General features: G+C 40.3%; 1 protein-coding gene across 20 annotated transcripts in view; it reads left to right on the top strand.

Moving 5' to 3' along the window:
• Positions 1–21,545, top strand: part of FOXP1 (forkhead box P1) — a 935,659-nt gene that overhangs the window by 883,279 nt on the left and 30,835 nt on the right. For all 20 annotated transcript variants that reach the window (XM_078661367.1, XM_078661363.1, XM_078661364.1 and 17 more), the window contains 3 exons: positions 19,443–19,644; positions 19,734–19,810; positions 20,472–20,573. In XM_078661367.1, coding sequence (XP_078517493.1) covers positions 19,443–19,644; positions 19,734–19,810; positions 20,472–20,573 — 381 coding nt within the window. The remainder of the gene's footprint in view (positions 1–19,442; positions 19,645–19,733; positions 19,811–20,471; positions 20,574–21,545) is intronic.

Below are 21,545 nucleotides of genomic sequence, written 5' to 3'. Positions count from 1 at the left end.
ACCAGGCTGCAGCCGGCTTCATTGTTGCTTCTTTCCATGCCCTAGTCTGGAGGTCGCAGGGCTGCTGCTGCGCCTTCCGATTCTGTAAAGTAAATTATTAGTGTGTCCAAAAACAGCAACTTCAGACCCTCCCCCCCAAAGAACAGAGCGAATCAATGAAACTTCCACTGTGCGTGTGGTGCATTCAAATGACACAGGAGTCAGTCTCTGCCTCTTCTAAAGGCAGCGCTTACATGTACAACAACATAATAGATATCACAGCAAAGTAGTGCAGGGCCCCCCTTCACTTTCAGTCCCGGGGGCATCCTGGGGGACACTCGAGTCCCCTTTAAACCATCACCAACAGAGATGAAGAAGCAGAGGGGATTAAAGGTCAATAATTTACCGATATCTTCACATAAATTGATTGAGAGTCGACTGCGCAGTGTTATGTGTTTTGTCTCTCGAGAGGAGCCCAAGAACACACGGCGCTCTTGATTTACTTGTGCGCCGCTGTCAGATGCGGCCTGCTGATAAAGCCTATGAGGTGCAAAAAACAGTTTCTAAAAGAAAACATTTTCTAAACCTGCCCCTTGTAGCTGTGTTTTGATGAGACTTTCAGAGCACCCCTCACCAGAGATAAACTTGTTTCTAAAAAACATGTACCATATCCGTCGTCAAAACCAGGAAGAGGCTGAAGGTGGGAGGGTGGGGGAGATTCTCTCCCCTGCTACAGTGGCTGCCGGCAGACGCTGGGAGGGAGAGCCCTGCCGGGGTGGGGGAGAGCTGCACTCCCCGTGCCCCCCTGCGCCTTCGCTCTCCGTGCCTGCTTCTGAAGAATGTTTTTATCTGCTTGTTAAAATAAACAAGCATATAAGAAAAGTTATTTACCTCAGCCGTAAAGCAGGCCATGGTGTCCGGAGGGGTTGTCCATAAAACGGACAGGGTGGCACCCAAATACACTCCTTTCCATTGGGAAGTCAATGTTTACGATAAACGCTGATGCTACCCAATGGAAAGGAGGGGCAGTGCTTACAGTCCCCTTTTTCTAACAAAATCTCTCGCATAGGCAGGGCAGCTTTGCTGCCACGCGCACGCCTCTGCGAGACCTATAAAGCATTTGGAAGGAGCCTTGGGATTACTGACAAACTCCAAATCTAAAATCTGATCTTTTGTAGTTCATCGTGAGTTGAGTAGATTTCCAGACATCATTCTAGAGCCTTATACTTAATCCTAAACATTTTCTGTACTGTGGACACTTAAGATCTTGGGTGGAAATGTGCATTTGGGTAAACATATTTTAGTGTTGATACAAGAATTCGCATACATTCTTGTGACTGGGTGAAGAGGTCTCAATAAGCATGTTTGAAAATACATTAAATTAATATTACCAGCAAAAATAAATGTTACCCTGGTTCTTATATTCTCAACCAGTTTATGAAGGGAAAGGTCATAAGGAAGAAATGCTGCAAAACTAAACATGTTGGCTAGTTGGTGCTTCACATTTTATGGTCTTTATTTCCATTCTCTTTGTGAACTACATTCTGATTCATAGGAGAGTTTGACAATTGCACAGAACGTTATATTGAACAAACAATTCGATGAGTGTCTTCAGGATTGTCAAATGAGGTATTGTGTAAGATGACTAAAGAAATTAACCCGTTTACTGCGGTGGACATTCCGCCGCGGTGTGGTCGTTCTACAGAGTGGGCGGCGCTGCGTCGGCCAACGGTCGTTCGCAGCACTTGTGAGGTAATGCCGTTGGCCGACACAAGCACGTAAGGGGTTAATCTTTAGTCTGCAAGCAACAGAAAATACCCCCACCACCAATGTTTATTTATTGTTTTTATAGGTTTTCATGTAAAATTATATGGTTAGTCCTAACTCGTTATTTTTCTAGATTGTTCTACTAGAAAGTTTTAGTTTGTGTGGCAGAGAAATGTGTGAAACCGTCTCTTTTCAATTCATATGCACAAATATTGAGAATTTAACAAAAATGTCTCATGTTTTCTGAACGACTTAGTTGATCTTCCAGGGTTGTGTTTTGAATGACACCTTGAACTTTTCCCAGCACCCTAATTGAATGGATGTTTGGGGTGGGAGTGTACGAAAATATATAACAACAGTATTAAAATGCACACCTTCAAAGCTGACAGGCAGACACATAAAGGATAAAACCAGGGTTATGTCTTTTGCTAATGTCCTTTACTGAACAACGCAAATTCGAGTTCATTTTAAATTAATAATGTGTATTGCAGTGTTACAAATTGCAAGATGGTTTATTCATATACACTGCCTTCATCACTGCTAAATATTGTGGTAGCTTATGTGCAGGCACAAAATGCATCTGTTAAAGTATAGTTAATCAAAAAGTAGTCCATGCTTTACAATATCATTTTTGTCTATATGAATACCTGTCTATTTGTTTCAGTTCTGATCAACTCTGATTATAAACTGACTTAATAGGCAATCTATTCCTCTTGATTCTTTAACAGTTTCCGCTGCTTAACGCTATCGGCTTACAAGTTGGTAAACAATATTCATATACCTCTCCTGGGTGCGGAATCAGCAGCAGTATTACAAATTAAGCATTAATGAATAGGAAGAATCTGCCACCCACAAAGACAGTGACATTTTTTCTCTACTAATGCTTGCTGGAGAATCCGGGTTTCTGGAAGTCAACATTAGCTCCTGTAGAAATATCCGGAGGTTGTATCATTATTGTCTGGTCGGGTAATGCATCCAGTTATCATAAAATTGTCATTGTTGTGCGCCATGGAGAGATAAAAAACATTTAAGTAATATACACGTGGTTTCAGTATGTTGCCCTCAGTCTGCCGAATTGCCGACGGTGCTGTTGTTCAGTGCCACGCCACACACTGAAATTTTAATCCAAAAACATCTTGTTTTGGTCAAGAATGCCACAGCAGTCCAGTGCAGTTGATGATAGATTTTAATGAATTCACACACAAAAGTGCAGCATCAGCGCATTTCGTTGTGCCAAAGCACCTTGGTCACGACTTGGTCACATCGTGACCAAGCTGCTTTGGGGCACCATAATGCATTAGCGCGTGTGCACATACACTTTTCGGGCCATTTGCTGGCCCCCTCACTTTTGGTCCTGAAGAAAGCCATATTAATTAAATTGGCTGAACCATGTAGACCAAATGTAGGATGTGCGAGACCATTTTTATCTCCTTCACATCCACATTTCATTTTTTAATCCTTCCCCAGGATCCTGCTATTAACATTCTCCTTGCTAAGGGGAGTATCCTGGAGGCAGGTTTAACTCACCAAACTCACAAATTGACACAGAAATAAAATCCTGCACTGCTGTAACCAAACGTTATAGCACAACTAGGATGCACTCTGCTCCCTAGGTGGAAACCCAGTGATGAAGCATGCCACCAACTAGATTGGTAGGTGAGTGTTCTTTTAAAAAAAACGAATGTTTTTTTATTGCAGAAGAATTACTGAATGGATTTTTTATGCAGTTTGATTTCTAGCTCATTCTTGTTTATTATTAAGATATCAGTATGCAATCTGTGAGGCAGTAAAAGGTTTTTCTCTTGACACTTTTGTTATACTGTGGTAATAAACTTGAATTTGCCCTGTAGTAATAAATGTGTGAAAACAAACAAGTTTATTAATACTTGTTCTAAATTACATGTATTGTTGACCACTTATATTTTCACCTCCACGGCATAATTATAATGGATGTAACACCTCCAGCTATGATTAAGGAAATGCCATTTTCATGAATAAGCTTTGAACCTTTAAATCTGCACCCACCTTGGCAGATACCTCTCACATTTATTTTGGTTCTGCATTCTGAGTTGGTGGAAATTAGTTTAAAGTTAGTCATGACAACCTATAATGATGTGTGCATATGAAATCCTTGGCTTGTCCTCAAGAACACACGATTTTGATTGACTGTGAGCATTTGACAATATTCCAATGTCCGGCCATATTGGATCAGGTATCCTCAAAGACTGCAGCAGGCACCCTTAACAATACTTTGCTCGAGCTCTGTGGCGTAACCTTGGGCACATGAGAGTCCAGAAAAAGTATTAAGGTACTTCAGGGGAAATTGAAAATGCCATAATTACCTGACAAAAATGCAGGTTTTACTTGGAAATAACCTCCTTGTACACATTCTGTGTCACAGACATCCATGAAACACATGGTGATTGCAAACTCATATCACTCGCAGATTTTGTGAAGCCTGCTTATTATTGCAGATTTCACCTATGTACCACTTATTGTTGTCTCCACTATAGTGTCCTTATGATCACTACACATTCACTGAAGGCTGACAGAATATTGTTTAAGATCAACTTAAACTCTAAAAATCTGTCAAGCCTACAGTCACACTTTAGTGTCATAGATCAGAGATTTAGGTTTGTTATGGTAGAGGTATTTGGCAGTTACCAAAACCATCCAGTTTTATTGTTTATACAGTGTAGCTTTATCTCAATCATAACGTTCTATACTATTACTTTTGTTAAATGGGATGTGTGTGTATATATATATATATATATATGTGTGTGTGTGTGTGTGTGTATATATATATGTATATATTTTCACTGAAAAAACTAAAGGTTACAAGGACGTTATAGTTAGGAAATAGAATTAAAAAAACTTAGAAATTCACTGAAAAAACAAAGGTTACTAGAATGTTATAGTTGGGCTTAGATTTCCTTCGTACAAAACCAGTGAAATTCAGGAGTTATAGTTACGTAGGCTAATAAATTATGACCTTACATATTACATCACTCATGACATGGTCAGTAACATCACAGATGACGTCACTGATGATATCCAGTGATTATGAGTGTTTTTAAAAAAAGTTTGCATGTTAAAAATATGTACCAAGGTACTACAAAAGTTACATTTGTATGATTTTGTGTTCTACTAATGAGTTATACTATTTCTAATGTATATTATGTGAGTGGCTGTGTGGATGTGTGAGTGGCTGTATGGATAGGTGAGTGGGATGTGGTTGCCTGTATTGGTCAATAAGTGGGTGTGTATGTAGCTGTATGGGTGACTGAGTAGGTGTATGAGTGGCTGTATTGGTGATTGAGTGAGTAGGTGTGTAAGTAGGTGTATGGGTGGGTGAATGGGTGTGTAAGTAGCTGTATCGGTTAATAAGTAGGTGTGTGTGAGTGGCTATATGGGAGAGTGAATGCCTTTGTGAGTGCTTGTATTGGCAAGTGGATATGTGAGTAGCTGTTTAGGTGTGTGAGTAATGTGTGAGTGGCTGTCTTGGTTTGTGAGTGGGTGTGTCAGTGTCTCACTGGTGGTGTGAGTAGCTGTAATGGTGAGTGACGGTTTGTAAGTGGGTGTATGGGTGAGTGAGTGACAGTGGGTGCGAGGGTGAGTTCATGTGTGAGTAGATGTATTACACAGTCAGTGTCTGTGTTAGTGGCTGTAATGGTGAGTGACGGTTTGTAAGTGGGTGTATGGGTGAGTGAGTGACTGAGTGGGTGCGAGGGTGAGTTCATGTGTGAGTAGATGTATTACACAGTCAGTGTCTGTGTTAGTGGCTGTATAGATGAGTGATTAGGGCATGTGAGTACTTGTATGGATCTGCAAATGGGTTTGTAAGTGGTTGTGTGAGTGGCTCTGTTGAGAGGCTGTATAGGTGAGTGAGTTGCTGCAGGAGTGGGTGAGTGTGTGAGTGGTTGTATCAGTGACTGGCTGTGCAAGTGGCTTGGTGGATGGGTGTGAGTGGCTGTATGTGTGAGTGAGCTGCTGTTTGAGTGATTGTTTTGGAGTGCGAGTGAATGTATGGGTGAGTGAGCAAGTGTATAAGTGATTATATTGATGTGTGAATGGGTATGTAAGTGGTTGTGTGAGTAGTTGTATGGGTGAGTGACAACCTATGTGAGTGGCTGTATGACTAAATAAGTGGGTGTGTGAGCAGAGCTGTATGGATTAGTGTGTGGCAGTGTGAGTGGCTGTATGGGCGAGTGCTGGTTGTATGAGTACCTCTATGGGTGAGTGAATGGTTGTGTGAGTAGCTGTATGAGTGAGTGGTTTTATGAGTACTTGTATGGGTCTGAATGGGCATGTGAGTGGTTGTGTGGGTGTGCGAGTTGGAGTATGAGGTTGTATAGGAGTGTGAGTGGATCTGTGAGTAGTTCTGTGGATGATGCCATCAGTGGCATCACTGACCATGTTATAAGTGATGTACTATGTGAGGTCATAAGCAGTGCATTGCGGGGTCATAAGTTCTAGTTAGCTCAGGAAATTATAACTGCTGAATTTCACTGTTTTGTACAAGTGAAGTCTGAGTCTAACTAACGTCCCTGTAACAGTAGTTTTTTTCAATGAATTTCTTTTTTTAAAGATTCTATTTCCTAACTATAACATCCCTGTAACCTTTGTTTTTAAGTGAATATCTAAGTTTTTTTTATGTTGTGGGAGTGTCTGTGTGAGTGGCTCAGCCACAAAGGAACTGCACCTGCCCTCTGGACAAAATATATACCCAAGTGCTGTTCTTTCTACTGATTAATTACTAAGTGCTACCTCCTTGGGTAAATGTCCTGTACGTATTCTGCCCTACAGCTGTGTAATGGAGCATGAGGAAATGTCACCAGTGACCTTGTGTGCGTTTTGACATTGAGATTGTTCCTGGTGCGTCTTTATCTAGAAATAACATAAATCCTCCTATATAGAAGATGACAAGACTATAAAGAGGCAAATCTCCACCAAACAAGGGTCCTTCCTGTTAACTATATGATGTACATGTTTCTTTGCTTGGTGGAGATGTCCTCATATTCTTTGGCATCAAGAACTCCTCACCAAAATCGGTGGGGAAATGTGCTGGGGGTGGGGGTACTTGTTAAGCTGTCCATGATCCTGGCAAGAGGCTAGAAGACCTTTGGCTGCTATTAATGTGGGCAGGCCCAAACAGGGAAGCATCTAAGTGTTTTTCACATTTGTATTCACCTTGTAATTTAAAGGGAGAACCATGGAATCTGCTCTCCACGAGGATGGACAAGAAAGAACCCACTCGTCACGTTCACATACAGATTGCACTCCAATAGATCAATGTGTTCACATCCACAAAGATTTCCAAATATTTTCAAATATGGAATTGCCAAGAATACACACTGGCCTTGCCTAGCCCTGGAGTTAGGATAATATGTCCTTTACAGAAGTGGAGCTTCAACCGGGGCACCAGCTGTGTTTATATGTGCTTACTGTTGAAGTTTACGTTTTTTTTAATGAGCATCAGGGCTAGAACGGCCCGGGGCCTCCATTCCCTGGGGCCTGGCCACAACATGAATGGGAGGAGGGATGTGCGGCCCTGCTCCCCAGGCTAATTGTGCCCCAGGGACCTCATCCCCCCTCCCAGGTCCTGCCATGTCTCCCTTGGTGCCCTTGTCCCACCCAGAGTACCCAGTGTGCTATGGGACCGTGGAGGAAGCCTCAAGGCCCCTGTGGTTCCAGCCAGCTCCCTGCCTCCTGCCGGAGCCGGCCTTGCTCTTGCATGCAGAGAACTGCTGGAAGTGCATTTAAAAAACAAAATGATGCAACATAGTTAATGAGAGGAATTTGAAATAAAAATAAGAATAACACTCAGTGTGATTAATGAAAAAAAATGTAAATGGTTTTTAAGGACAAGAAGTGTTTAGCAGGTAGTAAGAAGGTTTTAGGATTCAGTGATGCATATAGTCACTCTTAGTGTTCAGGGGTAATAAAGAGTTGTAAGGGTTCTGTGGTGCATAGGGTTGAGGGGTAGGAAGCGATTTCATAGGGTCCAGGGATGAGTTGTGTTTAGGGGTAGTAAGGGGGTTGTAGGATTCAGATTTAACACATTTCCAAGTGCCCCGTGTGAGATGAAAATACTAATGCTTAATCTCTGATTCGGAATGTGAAATTTGCTATCGCAAATATCAATTATCTCAAACCATTGTGGATCAGACTCCTAATATATTTAGTGGTTGCTATTCTGAGCCTGCAGTTTATTGGCTCTTTAAAAGCTGAATCACCCTATACCAAAATGTCACCTTGCAGGTCCTTTCCCTGTTGCAATAAACCTTGCATGAGCCCATGGAACCATTGGCTATCTACTCAGACACTGATATACAAATGGCCTGCTCTAATTCATTACTGCTTGAAATCTTGGGATAAAATAGGACATGCAGCACAAATTCTATCAACGAACATGGTGTGGTAGACCGAATTGTACGTTTGCATTGGATGGACCTTAAAAAAATCAACAGCTGGCTAATGTTTAGAGAGAGGATGGAGCAAACTGAGAGGTTGCATTTTCTTAGGCTTCATCATTTGCCAATTACCCCTTAGTTTAAATGCTAGACGATTAATGAAGCAGGTAGATGAGGCGCTAAATTCTAGGTTGATTATGTTCATACATTCACCTTCTTCTAGTTTATTTCCCTCAGTAGTTGACTCGAATCTCCTTCAGAGAATAATAGATTATTGCATCAAACAAAGTAATTCCAGGACTCTGACCCCTCTATCACTTGACAAGGTCAGGATTTCATTAACATATTGGATCGGCCTACAAATGGTTGCAAGAGATGAGGCACCCTTGGCTCGCTCTCGCCGCGTTTTGTTCTTTCTTTACGCACAGAATGCAGTCGGGTTTAATTTGCAAACTGAGGTCTTTTAGCAAATTAGCTATTAAAATAAGTTCGGGGGAATATGTATATGTGACATTAGTTTTCCTTAAAATTAATAGCAAGAGAGGTCAGTTCTAAAGTTTCCACTTGATTGCAGCTCTGCTGTTGAGATTTGCCACTTAAGGTTGGAACAGCCACATCTGCTAAAAGCTACTGCCTTCCTTGAGGAGCTGTAGTGTATTTCGTTTACCTCATTGTTATTAAAAAATATTACCAGCACACCATATTGAAATAAAATTACTGTTTCTACAAAATATTCTAGTGACATCTTGCACCCCTGCACATTTATGATGGTGGGGTCATTCGAATGCAGCGTTTAATCATTAGATCACCTCTATGAGCATCCTCTAATTAGAGCCCTTGCAACACACTTTTATCTGGTAATTAGCCAAGATTGGGTGCTTCCTCTGTAGCTGATTAGTGACAGCTCCGCAATGGGTGTGAATCACAGTGTCATTCGTCAAGCCTGTTGGGGTCCTCTCACTATTCCGCTCCCATTTCCCTACACCTCCGCAGCCCTCCCCCACACCCAACCTTTGCCACCTAATATAGAGAAAGCTTAAAAGAAATCAACACCATTAACATTCTTAGAGTGTACATCATTGACCTTTATGAATTTCATTTGCTGATTTATAGCAGGAATGCAATATTTCGTCCATTGTTCTTGCAGCAAATTCAAACCCTTAGAATGCAAACGCCATGTGAGTCGCACATGTCTACATGCAGTTTATAGTTCTGGCGTTGGCAATGCCGTTTTGTTTTTGATATATATTTACAGGAGCTCTCAGCCAGCCCTATTCACCCATTGCTGTGCTCTAATGGCATTCAAAGTTTGCTTACGCCCACCTCAGCAAACAACATTGAGTACATGGTCAGCCCACTTCACTCACTGGCTTGCCTGACTGTGAATGATGCCATGCTGCTCTCCACAGTGTGCACATCTGCACAATGAGTAGTCCCCTTCAGTGCCAGAGAGTACTGGTACAATGTGTGCTATACATAAAGTGTATATATATGTTGTGTCTTTTAGCTAGTGTTTGTTTTCATATAGGATATGCCTTTCTGCAAAAAACATTCACTAACAAAATATGGGTTATCAGAGCCAAAAAGATCAGAAGCTAACGTCCGAGAGATTGGACTTGCCAATGCTTGTTGAAATATATAAGCAATTGTTCTTTGGTTTATGCAGAATTCCTTTCAGGTGCGCTAGATCAGAAGATGTATGTCTCCTTGCCTGTTATTAGCCTGTACTGTCACGGTTAGTGTGTGCTGATGAGGAAAATCGTACAAAGTTGAGTCTTCGTCAAATTTCCAGATCAAAATAAATACATTGATGGATAGTGTATTCTAATTGGAGAAGCAGGCGTGTGTGAGCACACTACTGTGCCATTAAAACATATTTTGAATGCTTTTATCTTATAGGTATTTGTATAGTTCAAGAAGGTCTTCGGTATTGCATCATAGCATTGTCACATGCTTTTCCACATGATTCTTAGTTTTACTTTACACTCTGAGTGGGAGACACTACCATCCTATGATGGTATGTTTGTTGTTGTGCTCTTGTCAATCTCTATAATTATGTAGTATAACTTGTCTGGTGTGAGGATGACTGAAGAGTTTATGTACAACATGAGCATCTATAGTTTCTTTGGATAACTGGGTCAGCGTGTGGGTGCGCACGCACTGGTGTAAAAATGGGTCTTGAAGATCTTTTCAATGAGTTGTACATCTATTAAGTCGGTAAACGTTCCAGAAGGTCAGCATTTAGAGACTGTCTAAGTATGGTATTGCTATGCTATTTATATAGCAATGTTTAAAGCTCTGTTATGTGTGCACTTTGTGTTTGCAGGGCAGATCTTACCTTGGTGATAGTGTCGCGTCGTTGAAACTGTGTGGTTAGATGTTCGGTGTGATGTGTATGTTTTATTTGTGTGGCATCTCAGAATACTTGGCGCAATGAGCAGAAACTGGCAAAACAATTATTTTGTGGGCCTCCATTGTTTGTATGTTAATTTCCACCTAACCATGATGGATACAGTCTGAAAACTGTTAGTATTCTTTACCCGTTAGATTTATATGCTGTGTGTGTGGTGAGTCTTTGTGTGAACAACTATCTTACAATGTGGACAATATATTTGTGAGCTGTTGTGAATGTTTGTATGGTGTCTTACATAATGTTTATTTTGAACGTTTGTGTGTGGCACACATGATATCTAGTTATGCAGTGTGTACCTTGATAGGATATTTGTATTGGGTATATATGAAGTGAACTGTTACCTGTGTGTCTCGGTGAAAAGGTATTTTTGGAAGTCCTTTGACCTGGTGGCTAGTAAGAGTAGAATTTGAAATCTCAACAGTGCTTGGGGACAGGGACCACTTTACAGCGTTGACTGATATTGCTCCTCCTCATTTCAATGCCTAATTAAAGGAAGTCCTGAACTGACAAGATAATCATACACGAGGATGTGAATGCCTGTTAAACCAGCATCCCCCCAACCTACCTGACAAGCTAGTGACAATATGGCCAGCAAAGAGAGTGAGAGTAAATCTTAATTTACTGAACTGCGAGCCACAGGCACTGTGAGCCTGGGTCTAGGCAAAGGGAGGGAGTGTTGAACTCCATTTTTTAGCATCCGGTTTTGATAAGCTACCTGTACCACATATGGTGAAAGAGCCAGCCTGTCATGTGCTGGTTTCCCCACTTCGTTAAACACTTCCGTGTCAAACGTTGTGCATGCCACACTAGCCTTTCATGTACAAAGTGAATATTAGCCCCCAGATGTCTGAAAAAATAACTTCATATTTGTTCTCGAACCAGTGTAGTTTATTTGCCCATTTGTCAATGCTCAGCAGTATTAGCCCTTGGAGAAATGGGCTGCTCTACTCGGAGATAGACCCTTGATGTCCACATCCAGATTTTTCTACTCTTAAGTGCCGAGACTTGGCTCTGGTCCTCGGAGCAATTTTCCTAGAACGAAAAAAAGGACCTTACCTTAATTTCCATCTGTGGTGTCTCCTACAGTTGAACATGCTCATGTTTAATCCAGCGCCAAGCCCAGCAGGTACCTTGGGAACCTTACTCTGCTGTAAATTCTTGACCAGTGCAAATGCCTAATATCTGTGCACATCACCAAGCCCTTCACGGCTGAAAATGTGAGACCCACATGTTACGTTCTGCAGAGTATTTTCTTAGTGACTGGCAAAAAAGGAAACATTGTGTGAAATGTTTTACAAGCCCCACCTCTCACAAGGAGGGGAATATGGGCCACGGATACATCTTTGTTTTAATTCTGCGGCTATTAGGGTGCCTATCGCAGGAGGTACAGTCTATGTCAGTGTGCAAGAGGTACAGACTATGTCAGTGTGCAAGAGGTAAAGACTGTCAGTGTGCAGGTTACAAAGAGGATGCAGAGGTAATATTTCCCTTAATGCTTCCCCTTCTTAGAGGACACCTTCAGGCAACATGGTCCAGTAGGAAAAATGATGTGTTTTCTGTGTTCATGGCTATTTTGCATTTTAGAAGTCTTTTTAATAGATAAACTCCATCAGTGAGTTGTGCATTGTTCAAACTTTAATACAACTTTGATATTAAGTCATATTGGAAAACTGGAAAGTTGAGAGCTCCACTGACCACATTGAAGTGTCTCAGGACTAATAATGGCTGGTATAGGCCTTCTGCTCCAACATTTCAGAGGTTTGCCTTCCTGTTTCTCCCCTTTTCATTTAGATCATTCAGTAGGTGGAATGTTTTAATAGCCTTATAAATCGTGTACCTTGGACTATACCAGTTGTTAAAGGCCCTCTCCCCCTGAAAGCCCTCACCTGTAGCTCGGGACTTTAACTCGGAGTCAAGGTCTTTGATAACTGGTCTAGTCCTCGGCATCGTGCTATAAGGCTATATTATGTACAAATGCCTTTTTCCTGAGTTAGTTTCTACAAAGATCGCATATTTCACAAGTTTACATTGCAAACAACGTATTAATTAACAAGTTACATAAAGTGCTCATACAGTGTAACCCAAGGCTTTAAGTAGTCTGGGTCTCATACCCAGAAGTAATTACAAGCAGACATTGTAACGTGTCCCTATCGAGCCCTATATTCATGTACTTTACAGACAAAAACACTGGTTGAATTCTAAACACGTTAAGGAAATCCAACAAAGCGAATTAGTTTATGTTTATATTTCATGTTTTGTTTAATCTTCCATTCCTAATAGTATTTTTTTTTCTTGGATGTTATGTCTTTGTAGTTTTTTGTGCAGCATATTAGACGTTTATAGTGAATACTCTGGACTGAGTCCTATCCATGCATACTAAAATTGAGTGCTCTGGAGTTGAGGTTGAAAGAAGCGAGTTTCTCATAGTGCTTGTCACTGGGTCAAAAAGGAGTGCAGTATACATAGTTATCCAATCCTTGGCCTGTCTGTACAGCACAAAAAGCAATAGTCATATATTTCAGGTGTAATTGTGATTCTGTGCAAATGTGCATGAAGAAGGTCAAAACATTGACCAGGCAGCACTAAAAGAAATATAGTTTGTAAAGGTTAGTCGCTGTGTTATGTGTGTGGAAAGGTGGTGATGTGAAGGAAATGGAAGGAAGTACATACAGGGGAGAGTGTAAAGAGGGTACTGAAGAGAAAGGGATGAAATGTGAGCTATGCATATAAAAGATTTCTAAAAGATGTGGAGAGAAAAAGGGGGCACACATTTCTAGTGCAGACTTCATAGGAATGTGTTGTGAGGGGAAGAATGGGAGTGGTTGAGACCCCTGGAGACAGTACACCTTCCACAGACCTTAGTAATGTTCAATTTCGACTCATAATTTCAGAATTGAAACATTTTCAATATTTTCAACAAAATAAGTGTTATTCCTCCTTTATCTTATAAAGCTAACCATCATTGACAAAGCTAATAGTCCTGGCTTGTTCTACGTGTATGTCAGTTGTTGTGTTATATATCTGGATACAATAACAGAAAGCACATAGAAGTAACAAAATATCAGTCGAGTGGCACAGTATGAGAAGCACAGATTTTTATTTTTCACGTTTAGGCCACACCCCTTTGAGAGAACCCCTCCCCAAAATCTTTCTATCCCACTTAAAGCCCTGGTTTAACATTTGAATTACATGCAAATGCAAAGAACGCGAGCAAGTGTGCCTTTTGTTGTGAGCAGTAACAGTGTATATGTGGTCCTTTTTTAAATTTGAATAATCAGTCAATGCAATTATGCAGTTTATTGAAGGCAATGAATAAAGGTCCAATATTTGATTTGGGTATGTTGTCATTGTGTCTTGATTTTTTTTAATGGCAGATTAAATCGTAACGGTGACAGCTAGTCTCACAAATGGCAGAATGTGGAGATAGTGTATGATGGATTTAAACTTTTACAGTGGTGGGTATTAGTTGTTTGGGAACTGGAAGGTTTATTCTGGACCAGAAATGCCGTCTAGTGCTACAGTACTGACCTTGCACTCTCAAGACTTTAATTCTAATCTCTGCTTTCAACCAGGTGTGAATCTGGGAAAATTAGTTTGTCTTTCTATACTTCTAAGAGTAATTATGTGAAGTGTGTTGCTTAGAGTTATCCAAAATGCATTCCAATCAGCAACCAATAGTTCTTGATGCCTATAAAGTAGTCTAGGATCCCTGCACCCAAGTTTACAAGGTCAAAGCTTTCCACCACTTTCTGAAACTATTTTCTCATTTTGTCACATACCAAAACATATTTACAAGAATGGGGAAGTAGGTAGGTTTTTACATTTTACTTAAAGCAATAGGAAGCTATTTTAAATGAGTGTCCTTACACTGGTCTTTAGTGATTTCTTGTGCAAGTTGCACAATTTCGGAAACTGTTTGAATTGAAGAAACGTAGGCAAGCTATTGTCCCAACTATTCAGACTACTGCTAATCCAAAAAAACTCAATCTAGAGATATGAATTTCAGTGACCATCAGCAGTACTTTGTAGGAATGACTGGGCAAACCCTCTTACCATTGTTATCTGGTGGACCTTTTCTTCGTCAAATGAGAGGTAAAGCGAGTTTTCATTAAATCAATCAATGTATTTAACAGTGCAACCCTCTTGGTTACACAATAAGGACCAGGAATCAGTTACTATAGTTAAGAAGGCTTATTACAAGTTAGCAGTCAGGTTAAGATCAACAAATCTTAGTACCATGCTTTAAAGATACAGAATAACAACCGGACACCCCAAGCTTCCAAAGCAGTTCAGGTGTACCACTATAAGGCAGACAAGAAGTTCAGTCACAGCAACACAAAAGATCAATAACAGAATGTGATGCTCAGAGAACAGTGTTGATTCCCTATTCCATCTAAAAATTCGGGGCAATGCAAAGAATTAGGAAAATGTGGAAAAGTGCAGGAAGGTTTCAGCATTTGAGAAGCTCGGTCAAGAGTCTTCTTGGATCAGGGAAATGAGTGTTAATCTAAGCCACTCTGTGCAAGAGTCAAAGGGAAAGCATTGAGGTCTAACCCTCTCAAAGACCACAGGAAAGTGGCAGTAACCTTAGACAGTGTTAACTCCTGTTATTTCCACTGGATTTTCTCTCAAGTAACACTCCTCTGTTCGCATCATTAGGGCTCCATTTTCCTTTCCATTCTCACATTATGAGTTGAAACATCAACAGTTTCTCTCAGACCATACATGGGAAAAGTATTGTCCTTGGTCACCTGTACACCTTTTTAAAAGTGCTGAATTGACACTTTCAGTTAATACTCTGGCTCTCCATGTTCCTTTTTAGTCTCTTCTTCTCAGGCTCTCTCTCTCTCTATCACTAGTCCAGTGTTTCATCTATTCTCAAACTAACAAACCATGAGAATTTCACCCCCACGTGAGAGAAGGGCAAACAGAAAATGGAAAACACAAACTCATGCAGAAAGAAATACTGGCCTGGCAATATCAAGTTAGCGTATTAAATCAATGGTACACATTTTATGCGTGTGTACATTCAACTTACGAATAAGTATGACTAAGAACTATTCATTAAGAATCTTTATTCGGTGATTAGAAAACACCATAAAAGCACATATATATATATACATAGATAAAAAGTCATTAAACATTAATCAAGATCCTTATACAAAGTTAGTACAAATAGAAATACCGACATACAGATCCATAAATTTAAAATAGAAAATCCAAAATCTTTCATTCCTAACCCCTAGTCATCCTTAATCGGACCGCAACCTTAATAAAATTCATAATACAACACAAGGTTAGGGGATCAGAGGCTTTTTGCAAAAAAACTAATGCATCCCTGGCATGTTCCTGTTGGGCTTTTTTTTAAATATTTACAAGAAATCTGCGCCTGGGCATAGAAAAATAGGGACAAAGCAAAACAAAATGGAGGGAATCCTGCGGAGACCTGTTGTCGCAGCCGCAGGGTCCCTTCTGCTCAATTGACGTGGTGAAACCTGCTGGGGAAGCCAACATAAAAGGAAGTAAATTCAGTCTAAAACGGCACATAAGAAATCTATCCTGTGCATTATGCACGAGGTACAGATAAGGCTCCATACCCTCCACACTCTTCACCAGATTATGAGCCCTCACAGTCTTTTTAACTCCTTCAGCCTCAGCTCTGCATTGGATTTTCCGCTCTAGGAAAATTTCCCCTACTTGTTTCTTGTGCCGGGCTGAAATTGTTGTAGGGTTCGTGAAGAGGTTTCCAAAACCTAAATCCTCAAGGGTGTTTTTCACGTATTTAAGCCAGGGGATGCGCATACAATTAGTCCTATCTAAGCAGTCCAATAAAATTTCTCTGCTTAGATGCGCATCTGGGTTAACCCATATTTTTAGCCAGGCCACAATTGGCCTAAGTTTTAACAGGTCATCCAAGTATGGCCTCCCTAGCTCCCTATGAGCTATGATTCCAGCGGTACTGGGTGGTGCCCTCAGGATAGATTTCAGATATTTGTTTTCTTCCTGTTGGATTCTAGTGGTATTCACAAAGCCCCATACTTCTGCCCCATAGATTACTTTGGAGCATGATACGGAGCAATACAAGTTCATCACCTGTTCCAGGCTCCATCTACCTAGCCTCCTGCCATATCCAGCTATTGCCCCATTAGAGGCAATCATTTTGCTACAACGTTCCGCCACCAAGGAGTTAAACTGCAGAGCGCCGTCAAAGGTTACTCCAAGATAAGCGAACGTTTTAACCTCCTCTAAAATATGAGTGCCTATTGTATAAGTAAATTTAGAGGAAGGTTTTTTGCCGGCCAGGAGCACATAAGATTTACCCAGGTTGACAGATAGATCCAGGGTACTCATGAGCTTAACAAACCCATCTATCAGGATTTGTAAGCTTCGGGGTGTGCGTGCAAGCAAGACCGCGTCATCTGCATAGAGCAGAACAGGAATATGCCGCCGCCCGACCCTAGGGGAATCTGCCTTTAAACCCAAAAGAAACTGCTCCAAGTTGTTAATATAAAGGGAAAACAGAAAAGGGGCAAGAATGCAACCTTGTCTGACTCCGCTCTTACATGGAAAAGAGTCAGACAGACCTCCCTCCCTATTAAATCGAACCTTGGCCGTGGTGTCGCTATGCAATTCCCTTAATATGGTAATTAAACCACTCTCAATCCCCATGCTTGACATCATGTCCCACAGCTTTCCTCTATTGACGTGGTCAAATGCTGCTGCCAAATCCATGAATCCCATATAAATGGGTTCATCACTGGCCAGAGTATATTTGGCAGTCAGCATATAAAGGTTCAGGCATTGGTCACTAGTGGACCTCCCTGACCTGAACCCGTATTGAGTGTCCGAGAAGGTGTTATTTTCTTCGGTCCACTCGGACAGTCTGTTAAGGATTGCCCTACCCAAAAGTTTGGCCGATACGTCAATCAGGGAAATAGGCCGATAGCACTTGGGGTCCGTCCCTATTGCCCTTTTAAAAAATTGGCACAATAATCGCTTTTGACCAAGATGGTGGCAGGCCACAAGAGGTAGCAGTATTTATGACCCTGGTCATCAGAGGGGCCCATAGTTCTATATTGCTAAGGAACAGGTCAGGGGGAATCCCATCCGGACCCGGGGCTTTATTTTTAGTCAGACCCTCCATCCCTGCAGTAATCTCCTTAAGAGTGAATACTAAGAACTACATTTAAATGCAAATATCGAACGTTAGTGCACACATTACAGAAATCATTTTTGTTTCTAAAGTAAATACATTTTAATAGTGTGAGGATGGTTTATTCAATTATCTAAATGGCAAATCTTTTTTAATGAATTAAGGCACACAGTATATGAATTCTTTAGTTCTACATTGAATGCACTTTAATAGGGATGTCAAGTGCAATGCTTTACATTAATATCGTTAAGCCACACAGAAAGCGGGTGCTAAGTACGTGTTTATATTGCGTATTTGTGACATGTAAGAGTGGTGCCAAAATTACGCTGCTCCAGAGTTTACCAGAGTTAACCTGAGGCATACAGGCCCCTCCTATATGATGTGTTTAAAGATGTTGGGTAGGAGTAGGTTTAGTTATGGGGCCAAAATATTGGCAGGTTGTTTTGTTTTCCATTGCAAGATGAAGGAAAGTTCGATGTACAAAATAACCTCCACAGAAACAGGATGCTGTTACATTTGGAAGAGTAGGGAAACTTTTTTGTTGGAGCTACAAAAATTGGGCCCTAGTTTTTGGTGGGTTTGCTTTGAGTCTACTGGAAGGAACAAAGTAATTTTTTAACAGAGGAACAATTGGTAGACATCCAACATTAGAATTGTGTTCTTAAAGTAGGGCATTCTTTGCACATCATCTGGTTCACTTGCAGTTATCTGGAAAGTTAGGCACCTCTCTGTCGCCTCCCCCATATAAACTTTTTCCTGCATAATGAAAATGAAAATTTTATTCTGAAATTTTCCTTGTGCATTTTCAAGCCCTTAAAAAACTCCAGTGTTTGTTGCTTTAATTTTGAATTGCACTTGTTTTAATTGCGTTTCTAAATAAGCTGTTCATTGGTTTTTTTTAAATAATATTTTCACTTGTAAAGCCTGTCTAGATCAGTTATTTTACTGCAAAAAGAAGTAATAGATTTCCACGTATGAATCGCAGAGAAACAAGAAATTAGCTGGTGTGGTGCCTTGGAAATCCTAGATAGGTTGAAATATGATGATATAGCCTGCTGGGTTATTTGAACCCTGATACCTGAAATAATAATAGCGTTTTTTCTGCAGATCTTTCTGTGACCGACGTTAAGTTTCAATGGACTATTTAAAGCTTAAAGGCAGAAAGTCTGAGTATTTTATTTCCTCTTCAGTGAAGTTTGGAGATGAAGGGCTCGGGGTGGAGACAGGGTGGGGAACTTCCAAAAAACCGTTATCTAGAAAATATGAAGAAATAAAAGGATAGAGGCTAGGCAGATGTACACCTGGAAGCAGGACTCCACTTGGCTGCTTTTCAATGTTTGAAGTTTGTCCTAGATTTTTTTTTTTTTATTCTCATTTTTTGAACACCTTTCCTTCACACATACACTAATAACAATTAAGGCGAGAAAAGGCAGTTTCTTCTAAAATGTTTATTGATTTTAAATATCGTTGTACTGCAATGGCAAATCATTTAAACAAGAACACTTTTACGTTTGTGAATGACGTGGTCCACTAAGTAATCATTAGAATTTATTTTCAGCATTATTAGAAGAAATACATGTACCCCTGGTGCGTGGTCTCTAATCCATATCTTTCTTTCACTCTCTCTTGCTCCCTCCTTCCATCTTGTCTTGCACCTATAGCTACTCCAGCGTATACTTACTTGAAGAAAATAATTTCACTTTTTGTCTTTCCACAGTTGAATCTTGTATCCAGTGTCACCCTTTCAAAGACCGCATCTGAGGCGTCCCCTCAGAGCTTACCTCACACCCCAACCACCCCAACTACTCCCATCACTCCAGTCACCCAGGGACCATCCGTCATTACGACTACCAGCATGCACAACGTCACTCCCATCAGGAGGCGGTACTCCGACAAGTACAACGTGCCTATCTCTTCAGGTACTCTTTGCGTTTCTTTTGGGGGGGGGGGCTGAGGGGGGAGTGCCGAAGCTCTGATTCTTGCTCATTAACAGCCTTTCATTTTTCAGATATTGCGCAGAATCAAGAATTCTACAAGAACGCTGAAGTGCGACCTCCGTTTACATATGCTTCCTTAATTAGGCAGGTATGTAAACCCTGTAACACCTCTTTAATAGCATTTGTTAAAGTTTGATATGCCCTACTAGACTGTAAATTCACGCCAGTTCCTACATACTCGTAATGAATGTACGAATGTCTAATTCTCATATATGCATAATAATGCTCTTCAAATCCGCAGCAGTCTACACTGGTCCCAAACCATACCCGGGCATATTTTTGCAAACGGAAGCACATATCCTAATTGGTCTTGATTAACTTTTACAATACAATGTGATTATTAGGAAATTCATTTCACACAACAGTGAAAATGAGCCTGTTTAAAGATGGCAAGTCAATTATCACAAGCTACAGTAATCTTTGATCCCTGGAATTAATCTGCGCTCTAAATAATTACTGAGCTTTAATCAGCTGTTGAAATGTTTTGCATTTCCCTTTGATTCTGCTGCAGGAATGACTAATAAATTAGCTATTTCCGCATGGAGACAGAAACAAAACTTAAAACAATTACATGTTTCTATTGTAGGTGTTTCAAATGAAATGTTAAATAAAAACATTGATATGAGATAATTTTAGGGAAATCTTGTTTTGTCCTCGCTTATGAAATGGCACCCTGTTTTCAGACTGGTCTGTGTTTTTGGTGTTTTTTTATTTTGTGGCTTCATGCGATTTGTCATGTCTTTGTGCAGGCAATTCTCGAATCGCCAGAGAAACAGCTAACACTAAACGAAATCTACAATTGGTTCACAAGGATGTTTGCCTACTTCAGGCGCAATGCAGCAACATGGAAGGTAAGTCCCTTGACACGTGTGTGGATTCCAAAGAAAGGGAATGTACTGAAGGATCAGAACCGTTTTGATATTGTGGCAGGCACTATAAACATTTTAATTGGAAATATTATTAAAAGCCTGGACATTTCTTGTAGCTGTGTGGAAAACCCTTGAATTTACTTATTTCTTTTTTGGCTAATTAATATTTTTCAGTGGCATTTTTTAAGTAGCGTATTTAGGGGTATAATTATTGGAAACTTTGACTTATTATTTTAACTTGCTGTTGCAGACATTGCTGTTTACAAGTGACATGCTTGATAGCCAATTCGAAACTGTTTAAAGTTTAAGTTACCACATAGTTTATCCCATTATTCTTTGGATTTAAGGAGGTAAACATGTACAACTTATTTACTAAAGACAGATTCACAAAGCAACCTTCTAGACGCAACTTCTAGAAATCAAGGAGTAAATTAAGAGTAAATTATACGTGCGGAAAAAATTATAGCAGATTGGGCCTGGTTTCTGACATGCAACTTGATTGAATTGCTTTTGCTGTAGCAGGACACCTTTTTGATGTAAATCCACATTTCAAGTCTGTTGAGGTTAGAGAGCCCTTCCATCATGTTTGTCCAAAAGGAGTGTGTATCACTAATTCTCTAGGATAGTTGCTGTTCAATCCTAATGTAATAAATTGTACTTTAAGTGATATTGTAGTGCTCATGTAAAACAATTGTATGTATACGCTATGTCTATAGTGCATAATTAGCTAAAAAGACAGAGGAGTTTTAAACATGGTCTAAGACGAGCATAAAAAGCCATCAAATAAATTGTAGCTGTAACACGTTCCTCGTCGTTCCTTATGTTCATGCCTCATGATAGCCTTCTAAAATATCTTTGAATTGTAATATGATAACCAAAACCCATGCCTTCTTCTTTCTCTGTGAGGCAATTCTGAAATTAATATTTTAGCTGCTGAGAAAAATACATTTTTAC

Source organism: Lissotriton helveticus, chromosome 9 (assembly GCF_964261635.1).
Source record: "Lissotriton helveticus chromosome 9, aLisHel1.1, whole genome shotgun sequence".
In the NCBI taxonomy this organism is placed as follows: Eukaryota; Metazoa; Chordata; class Amphibia; order Caudata; family Salamandridae; genus Lissotriton; species Lissotriton helveticus.
Note: the sequence above shows the minus strand (reverse complement) of the source record. Positions and strands in the feature narration are given on the sequence as shown.